The sequence below is a fragment of the Carassius carassius genome, unplaced genomic scaffold (assembly GCF_963082965.1).
Source record: "Carassius carassius unplaced genomic scaffold, fCarCar2.1 SCAFFOLD_112, whole genome shotgun sequence".
Taxonomy (NCBI): Eukaryota; Metazoa; Chordata; class Actinopteri; order Cypriniformes; family Cyprinidae; genus Carassius; species Carassius carassius.
This window is the reverse complement of record NW_026775095.1, coordinates 5,231-15,000: the sequence shown is the minus strand read 5'-3', so window position 1 is coordinate 15,000 and position 9,770 is coordinate 5,231. Positions and strand designations below refer to the sequence as shown.

The 9,770-nt window shown below is 43.6% G+C and overlaps 2 protein-coding genes across 5 annotated transcripts in view; one reads left to right on the top strand and one right to left on the bottom strand.

Annotated features, from left to right (window-relative positions):
- The window catches only part of snx16 (sorting nexin 16), a 5,968-nt gene extending 417 nt beyond the window's left edge, over positions 1-5,551 (bottom strand). The window contains exons 1-9 of one of the 4 annotated variants that reach the window (XM_059547276.1): positions 5,470-5,551; positions 4,834-4,872; positions 4,339-4,572; positions 2,001-2,087; positions 1,217-1,365; positions 1,062-1,131; positions 638-774; positions 403-519; positions 1-7 (exon numbers count right to left, since the gene is read on the bottom strand). The exon at positions 1-7 is cut by the window's left edge and continues 134 nt beyond it. In XM_059547276.1, the coding sequence (XP_059403259.1) occupies positions 1-7; positions 403-519; positions 638-774; positions 1,062-1,131; positions 1,217-1,365; positions 2,001-2,087; positions 4,339-4,557 (786 nt within the window). In that variant the 5' untranslated portion in view covers positions 4,558-4,572; positions 4,834-4,872; positions 5,470-5,551. Of the gene's footprint in view, positions 8-402; positions 520-637; positions 775-1,061; positions 1,132-1,216; positions 1,366-2,000; positions 2,088-4,338; positions 4,593-4,652; positions 4,719-4,833; positions 4,873-5,469 lie in introns of those variants that run through there. The other 3 variants (XM_059547277.1, XM_059547275.1, XM_059547278.1) reach the window with 3 other exon arrangements.
- A 278-nt stretch (positions 5,552-5,829) lies between these two features.
- pigm (phosphatidylinositol glycan anchor biosynthesis, class M) lies at positions 5,830-8,422 on the top strand. The gene is made up of 5 exons (XM_059547274.1): positions 5,830-6,123; positions 6,955-7,472; positions 7,742-8,000; positions 8,071-8,172; positions 8,253-8,422. The coding sequence occupies exons 1-5, from the start codon at positions 5,971-5,973 to the stop codon at positions 8,415-8,417; spliced, it is 1,197 nt and encodes a 398-aa protein (XP_059403257.1). The 5' UTR covers positions 5,830-5,970; the 3' UTR covers positions 8,418-8,422.
- The last annotated feature ends 1,348 nt before the right edge of the window (positions 8,423-9,770 follow it).

Sequence of the window (9,770 nt, the reverse complement as noted above, 5' to 3'; positions counted from 1 at the left end):
CACAGCCCTGCACACACACACACACACACACATCAGGGCATCTGCATCAAAAGCAGCAACACATCTTTTCTTCTGTATTCTGACACTTATCAAAATTTTTAAAAAAAATGTGATGCAGGGATTGGTTCTATGCATCAGTTGTTGGTTTGTGGGCGTGGCTTGGTATGCAGATGAACGAGAATTTGAGGGGCGGAGTTTAAGAGCACTAAATAATTGGAGAATCCTGCATTCATCACCAGACAGATGTTATGACATTATTAAACTAATATATGAATGAATCATTCATAGTAAGACCGATAGCATGTATTAAATTGCAAGCTGATATTTTTTGACTTTATCATTAAAATAAAACAAATACAAAGTTCTCTCAAATTTTGCACATACTCGCTCTAGAGGACTCACTGTGTTTCATCAGACAGCTCCTGATCGGCCTCCACAGCAGAAGACTCCACGTCCAGACTACAGTCGCTGCCCGCTCCGGACACACAACACGGACTGTCTGGAGTGAGAACGTCCCCGCTGACACACACACACACACACACACACACACACACACACACACACACACACACACAGTCAGTCTGACTGCTGTAACACTGCACTGATGCTGTGAGTCTGTCAAATGTTCTGGATTTACTTGATTCGTCCTTCCAGCGTCTGAATGTGCCGCTCTTTCTCTTCCAGTGTTTTCTTTAAGCTGTTTATCTCTCGCTGTTTATCAAGAAGTTCCTTCTGAAGCCTGTAGTTACACTCCTCTAGAGTCTCACAGAACGCCTGATGGACAGACACACAGACTGAACTGATTTTTAAAAAACAAAGATGTTTCATTTGCACTTACATTAACTGATGTACTACATCTGACCCTAAAGCCACCTTTAGTTCATTTACAGTCATTGTGTGGGTTTAGAATCATGTGACCCCATGTTAAAGGATTTAAGCACCAGCTACATCAAACATTGCTAACAGTGTCTTCTATGATGTGCAACACAAACATCTCCCTTAAGGTATCAGAAAGTCCAGTTGACAGTTAGATGATCATATCTGCTGTGCTGGAGACTCACCCGGCTCTCCTCCAGACTGTCAAAGGGCCCAGGAGGATCGTCCAGACACAGGAACTCTCGCACCGCCACACTGAGGAGCACAGCATCCATCACACACATCCTTCAGTCTAATAAAGCATTACGAATGCTGGACTGAGCAGTGAATCCACGCTCACCAGTTGGAGATGTCTTTATGGGCCACGAGGTTCTGGAGGAAGGCCTGCAGACCCAGCTGTCTGTCCTCCAAGAACTCCGTCTCATAGTTGTCTTTGAACCAGCGCTTCGGAGGAAGAGACAGTCTGAACCCCGGAAACATGTCCTTCAGCTGGAGACAGAGACACAACGTCAGCGGAGCACACACACACACTATCTCTCTCTCACACACACACACACACACACACACTCTCTAACATACACACACTGACACACACACACACACTCTAACATACACACACTGACACACACACACACACACTCTAACATACACACACTGACACACACACACACACACACTCTAACATACACACACTGACACACACACACACTATCTCTCACACAGACACACACAATCTCTCTCACACACTCACACACACACACACACACTCACACACACACACACACACACACTCACACACACACACACACTCACACACTCACACACACTCACACACACACACACACTCTCTCTCTCTCTCTCACACACACACACACACACTATCTCTCACACAGACACACACAATCTCTCTCACACACACACACACACACACACTCTAACATACACACAGACACACACACACATACACACTCTAACATACACACTGACACACACACACAAACTCTAACACACACTATCTCTCTCACACACACACACACACACACACACACACTCTCTCACACACACACACACACACACACACACTCTCTCACACACACACACACACACACACACACTCTCCTGACCTTATCGTTGAGTCTTGAGAAGTCAGTATAGCGTCTGAACACGACCCAGCTCTCGTCCACAGTCTTCTTCACCAGAACCTTATAGACCTGCAGCAGATGGACGTTTAGTCTCTACACACCAGACAGAAGAGAACACTGAGCAGAATCACTCATGATCTTCAGTCCCGGTCACAGCTACAACAGCAACTCTACTCTTCTGTTTCCAGTCCGTGGTTCGGAGTACTGCCTACATCATCTGATTTCAGTAAATCAGTTTAAAAACTTCTCAGAATCTCATCATTGATGATCTCAGTGAACCCATAAACCAGCGTCTGTATGATTTTTTACCTGATTTTAGATCAGTTTTCATCATTTTAATATTTGTATAATAAAAAGGAAGAACAGTAGTTCATTGTCTCTTATGCATCCCTGATTAGCCATAAAACACCCAAAACAAGCCAACCCAATGAATAAACGAACACATCTTATACATACATGTCATCTAAACTACATTTGCAGTTTGTAAAAACATGCATGTTCTGGTTTCTCCCATCACTAGAGGACATGTGGGCGGGGCTGCAGCTTGTGATTGGTCAGACACACGTGACTCACAAACCAATGAGCTCGAAGAGAGACCTGCTGCAGTTCTTACTGACTCTAACCCTGACGCTGAAGCAGAACTCTGTATCTGTGATTAGTGTAAGATCTGAACCAGACTATCTCTGTATCTGTGATTAGTGTAAGATCTGAACCAGACTATCTCTGTATCTGTGATTAGTGTAAGATCTGAACCAGACTAACTCTGTATCTGTGATTAGTGTAAGATCTGAACCAGACTAACTCTGTATCTGTGATTAGTGTAAGATCTGAACCAGACTATCTCTGTATCTGTGATTAGTGTAAGATCTGAACCAGACTAACTCTGTATCTGTGATTAGTGTAAGATCTGAACCAGACTATCTCTGTATCTGTGATTAGTGTAAGATATGAACCAGACGAACTCTGTATCTGTGATTAGTGTAAGATCTGAACCAGACTATCTCTGTATCTGTGATTAGTGTAAGATCTGAACCAGACTAACTCTGTATCTGTGATTAGTGTAAGATCTGAACCAGACTATCTCTGTATCTGTGATTAGTGTAAGATCTGAACCAGACTATCTCTGTATCTGTGATTAGTGTAAGATCTGAACCAGACTATCTCTGTATCTGTGATTAGTGTAAGATCTGAACCAGACTATCTCTGTATCTGTGATTAGTGTAAGATCTGAACCAGACTATCTCTGTATCTGTGATTAGTGTAAGATCTGAACCAGACTATATCTGTATCTGTGATTAGTGTAAGATCTGAACCAGACTATCTCTGTATCTGTGATTAGTGTAAGATCTGAACCAGACTAACTCTGTATCTGTGATTAGTGTAAGATCTGAACCAGACTATCTCTGTATCTGTGATTAGTGTAAGATCTGAACCAGACTAACTCTGTATCTGTGATTAGTGTAAGATCTGAACCAGACTATCTCTGTATCTGTGATTAGTGTAAGATCTGAACCAGACTATCTCTGTATCTGTGATTAGTGTAAGATCTGAACCAGACTATCTCTGTATCTGTGATTAGTGTAAGATATGAACCAGACTAACTCTGTATCTGTGATTAGTGTAAGATCTGAAACAGACTAACTCTGTATCTGTGATTAGTGTAAGATCTGAACCAGACTATCTCTGTATCTGTGATTAGTGTAAGATCTGAACCAGACTATCTCTGTATCTGTGATTAGTGTAAGATCTGAACCAGACTATCTCTGTATCTGTGATTAGTGTAAGATATGAACCAGACGAACTCTGTATCTGTGATTAGTGTAAGATCTGAACCAGACTATCTCTGTATCTGTGATTAGTGTAAGATCTGAACCAGACTATCTCTGTATCTGTGATTAGTGTAAGATCTGAAACAGACTAACTCTGTATCTGTGATTAGTGTAAGATCTGAACCAGACTATCTCTGTATCTGTGATTAGTGTAAGATCTGAACCAGACTATCTCTGTATCTGTGATTAGTGTAAGATCTGAACCAGACGAACTCTGTATCTGTGATTAGTGTAAGATCTGAACCAGACTATCTCTGTATCTGTGATTAGTGTAAGATCTGAACCAGACTATCTCTGTATCTGTGATTAGTGTAAGATCTGAACCAGACTATCTCTGTATCTGTGATTAGTGTAAGATCTGAACCAGACTATCTCTGTATCTGTGATTAGTGTAATATCTGAACCAGACTATCTCTGTATCTGTGATTAGTGTAAGATCTGAACCAGACTATCTCTGTATCTGTGATTAGTGTAAGATCTGAGGGACTCACTGTGAACTTGGCCCTCTCCTCCATCACCTCGTACCCCAGCACAGTGGGTGTGATGGGCCGCTCCTCCCAGCTCTGTATCGGGGTCTCTGGAAGCGGGCAGCTGGAATATTCCACAGAGCGCTCAGTTCCGTGGAGCCTGGCGCTGGTGACGGGACTCTTACTGTCCGGCCGCGGGGCGCACTCGATGGGCACCGGTACAGGAACAAACGGTGTGGCCATCGCTCCACACACGGCCTGCGGAGACACACGGAGCCCTGAGGAGTTAGTGAGGACTGATCGAGCGGTGTTAGGAATATAAACACACACACACACACAATCTGAGGAGGAACATCAGCGCGGCGGGAGGTGACGTCACAGTGATTCATGATTAAAGCCAAACTAACAACACGCGATAACCAAACAACAGCACATTTCCACCATATTTGATTATCTTGAGTAATTCAGCCACATTTCAAATGTTCAATAACAGTAATAAGTGAATATGTTCATCTTTACTGTATATTTTGCCCGCTGTTATTCCTCCATTCACCGTCTTCTTCTTCTTCTTCCTTTTAATGGCGGTTGGCAAACAACTTTTAAGTGTGCATTACCGCCACCTTCTGATATGGAGTGTGGATCACAATAGCCTTTTCTCACTGTCACTACTACCCTTAAATAAATAATTAAATAAATACATACATAAATAAGCCAATAAATAACTTAATAAATATCTAATAACATTATTAATATTCATACATTATTATTATTATTATTAAATACAACTTCCTAAGACAACTAAACTCATATCCTTCTACTCAGCCCTGTTTTATTCAAAAACACAAATATCGCTCTATACCCAACATGCCCTGAATTCATTTGTAATATTTCCTTCATTTCAAATCTAATTTTTTCTTTCCTAAACCAGTCTTTCAGCCTCATCCTTTCCTCCTTATACCTATGACAATTAATAATTACATGTTCTACTGTTTCGTTAATATTACAGACCTCACACATCCCAGTCTCATGTTTCCCTATTATTTTAAGCGTACTATTTAATCCAGTATGCCCAAATCTCATTCTCGAAATAATGTCCTCTTCTTTTTTATTCCTATTATTTTCTCTCAAACCCCCTACCCACTCCATTCACCGTCTGATGCTCGGCCGGAAGAACGTCATCACGCCACGGCGGAGATGTCGCGTAATGTACGCTTGAAACAAACAACAAACAAAAAAAATTGATAACGTTATTTTAACGAAGCGCGTTTGACAGATGTGCAGTCTGCGATTGTGTTATTCTTGTGAGCCGATTCGTTTCGATGAACTATTTAAATCGGTTCACAAATCGCTTCGGTCGAACTGGACTGATGCGATATGTTTTGTTTTCAAGGTTTGTTACGTTTTAATCGAACAGTAAAATCCCTGAACAGACTGTACACATGAATATATCATAGACTGTATAAAAACACGAATATATCGATCCGTATCGCAGCACTAAAGAGGCGGTGTTTCATGGGGCTTCTCCGATTGGTCAGATTCTTGTGATCTGCAGTCACGTGGAATCGGGACGCGGAAGTGTGGGTTTCCAGGAAGCTTGATTCCCTCTGTCGCCTGTCTGGAGTGTCTCGTGTGTGTGTGTGAGAGAGAGAGAGAGAGATGGATGCTCGGCTCTGTGTGCTGCTCAGCGGCGCGGTTCTGATCCGCTGTGTGCTGCTGTGCATCGGTGTGTATCAGGATCAGAGTCTGCAGCTCAAGTACACGGATGTGGATTATCACGTGTTCACGGACGCCTCCAGGTTCATCACACAGGTGTGAATGCTTGGGTCTGTTCTGCACTGTGTGTGGAACTCACTCTTTCTACATAGAAGATAAAAATCATGCTTTGACAAATCATTATTATGAGTTTAACTAAATTATGACGATAATGATGGCATAAAATTAACAAAATTATGAGCAAAAAGAATTAATTACGACATTAAAAGTTACAGTTATGAGAAAAAGAGTCAAGTAAAAATGATCCCAGTCACAATGAGATGTCATATTTTTTGTCTTAACTATGGCTTTTTATCTAACAATTTAATTTTTGTTTCTTATAATGTTGATGTTTTAATATATATATATATGATTTGTCAAAGCACAGTCTTCCTCTTCTGTGTTTGAGATGTGTTTCCATCTTTCCTCTGTAAAGAGATGGGGGGGGGGTTGCTGAATTGATGTGTGTTCATTTTCTCTTTCTTGTTAACAATAAAAAAGGAAAGAAATGGGAGTCCTATCCAATAACAGGCCAGTAAAAGAAGACTGTGACTGTGTTTGTACTTTGTAGAGTGTGGTCATGACCCTGAGGTCAGCTGGTGATGGTGTGGTGAGGTCATGACCCTGAGGTCAGCTGGTGATGGTGTGTTGAGGTCATGACCCTGAGGTCAGCTGGTGATGGTGTGGTGAGGTCATGACCCTGAGGTCAGCTGGTGATGGTGTGGTGAGGTCATGACCCTGAGGTCAGCTGGTGATGGTGTGTTGAGGTCATGACCCTGAGGTCAGCTGGTGATGGTGTGGTGAGGTCATGACCCTGAGGTCAGCTGGTGATGGTGTGGTGAGGTCATGACCCTGAGGTCAGCTGATGATGATGTGCTGTGTCTGCAGGGTCAGAGTCCGTATGAGAGATCCACGTACCGCTACACTCCTCTGCTGGCGCTGCTGCTGACGCCGAACGTGCTTCTGAGCGCTCACTGCGGGAAGCTGCTGTTCGTGGGCTGTGATCTTCTGTCCGCTCTGCTGCTCTTCCGGCTGCTGGTTCTGCGTGGCTCGTCTCGGAGCTCGGCGAGGGTTTACTGCGGTCTGTGGCTGTTTAACCCTCTGACCATCGGTGTGTCCACCCGTGGGAACGCAGAGTCTCTGCTGGCTGTGCTGGTTCTGTCCTCACTGCTGTGTCTGGAGTCCAGGAGACGGACGTCTGCAGCGCTTCTGTTCGGTCTGTCCGTCCACATGAAGATCTACCCGGTCACTTACGCGCTGCCCATCGCTCTCTCCCTGACCGGAGCACCGTCCCGCGGCCGAGGACTGATCCAGAACCTGCTCCGCTGCTTCAACAGGGATCTGCTGCAGTTTGCGGCCGTTTCTGGATCAGTGTTCTTGGCTCTGAACCTCATCTTCTACAACATGTAAGTCACTCACACACCAGTAGTTTTGCAGTATTTATTCTTCTTGATTCTGCGCTGTCTTGATAGTTAAGTCTCATCAAGTTCCTCCTTCACTGGTTTTAAAAAGTATCCCATGATGCCAGTCTGCAGTGTCTCTGCATGGTTCCCAGTCCTCCTCCTGAGTCACAGTCTGCATCACTGCAGTGTTACTGTAGCACGTGGAGAACAGTAATCACAATAATGATGTGTAACGAGCTGATGAAGGCAGCTGTGTTTGTCTCGTGTTGAAGGTACGGCTGGGAGTTCCTCCAGGAGTCGTATCTGTTCCACCTGACGCGCAGAGACATCCGTCACAACTTCTCTCCGTACTTCTACATGCTGTATGTGACGGCGGAGCATCGCTGTAGCGGCGTCCTGTCGCTCGTCTGCTTCCTGCCCCAGCTGCTGCTGCTGCTGCTGTCCTCGCTGGCCTTCCGCTCTGACCTGCCCTTCTGCTGCTTCATCCACACCGCCGTCTTCGTCAGCTTCAACAAAGTCTGCACTTCACAGGTGTGCGGCGCTCACAGCTGTTTCTGAGTGTTTGTGAGGCTCTGCTGACCGTGTGCTTCTCTCTCTGCAGTATTTTCTGTGGTATCTGTGTCTGCTGCCGCTGGTTGTGTCTCGACTGACGCTGGGTTGGAGACGAGGTCTCGGGCTGCTGCTGCTGTGGTTTGTGGGACAGGTGAGCTCAATATCTGTGTTTATCTTTGGTTTTGGCAGCGGTTCTGAGTTTGTCTGTCATGTTTGTGGATGTGTTCGCAGGCGCTGTGGCTGTCGCCGGCGTATTATCTGGAGTTCGAGGGCCAGAACACTTTTGCTCTCATCTGGATCGCCGGCCTGCTGTTCCTCCTCATAAACTCTCTCATACTGGGACAAATAATCTCCCATTACAGACCCGCGGACGCCCAGCTGAAGAAGACCGACTGAACATCATCACTTCACGTAATATGGCAACTTGAATAATACTCCTCAACGATCACATGTAAAGATATGTAGAAGAGTGTTCTGGATATATTCAGCCGATCCTGGAGATGGACGAGCCGACTCAGATGTGCTGACCACTAGATGTCACCCAGCAGCAGTTCTACAGATCTGATGTTGAACAAGAAGATACAGACTTTAAGTGCTGGACTTTAAACACTTTAAACACAAACTACATTTGAGACCAAGTCAGTTGCTCTCACAGATGAACTTTTACTGGACTTGCGTTTCAGACGTGTAAATGCTTTGTGATCGTGATAATGAGTGTTTGTGTCCGTGCAGATATTATCATGAGTGTGAACAAACATGTTTTATGAATGATATCTGCACGTCTGATCTTGCTCCGCCCACCCGACGATGTCAGCACCAATAGGAGTGAGTGTTGCGTGGTGGTGGGCGGGGCATCTGATGACTGAAGTTGAATAATTGAGCCCTGGTGCTGGAGAAGAGCAGCTGACTGCAGTGAAGGGTTAAACACGGTTAGATCATCTCACCTGCTGGGACCAGCTTCCTCTCTGTGTGTGCTTCAGTTCAGCACAACCCTGGTTTAAGCTTTAAAATACTTCTGTTGTCACATAATGTTCTGGATCACATTTTTTCCCCAAAATACTGGCTGCAATTATTGATTGAACAGAACCAGTCTGCAGATCTGTTTATGTCTGACACATTCACTCGCACACAATACTGTCTCAAAAGAAGTGTTCAAAAGAAGAATGTGAATCACAAGAAATGATTAATTCTGCCATTATTCATATTAAAATATTGCAATAGTACATATGCATGGACTTTTTGTAATAAAATATTTTTATTTTTATAAATGTAATAAATATAACAGGAAGACCCATGTTTGAGTGTTGCTGCTTTGAAGCTACAAACTTGTGTAAAACATTACTGTATCTTCTGTTAATATTTATTGCCCATATTGAATGCCAGAGGGAAAACGTCATGTTAAAACCCTCCTGAAAAAGTGCAAAAGGCCATTAAACAATAAATACAAATTATTGATACAAAAGACCCTTCCAGAAACAGCTCGTCTAACAGGAAGCTATGCGTGTCACGAGGACATTATGCCTCGCAGGTTTTCTTTCCGTTTACTAGCCCTAGTAGTGCAAGTGCAGCATTATTATTATTATTAATACATTTGAACAGTAGTTTTATATAAAGTCCTAATTACGAGCCCTAAACTTCAGAGCATGCTCTATTAAACACATGAAATGTTTGGCATCCTTATCAATTCCAAAGAGAATTTAACATCACAATGTTTAAGATCCTAAATATTTGACTATTTATTACTGTTTT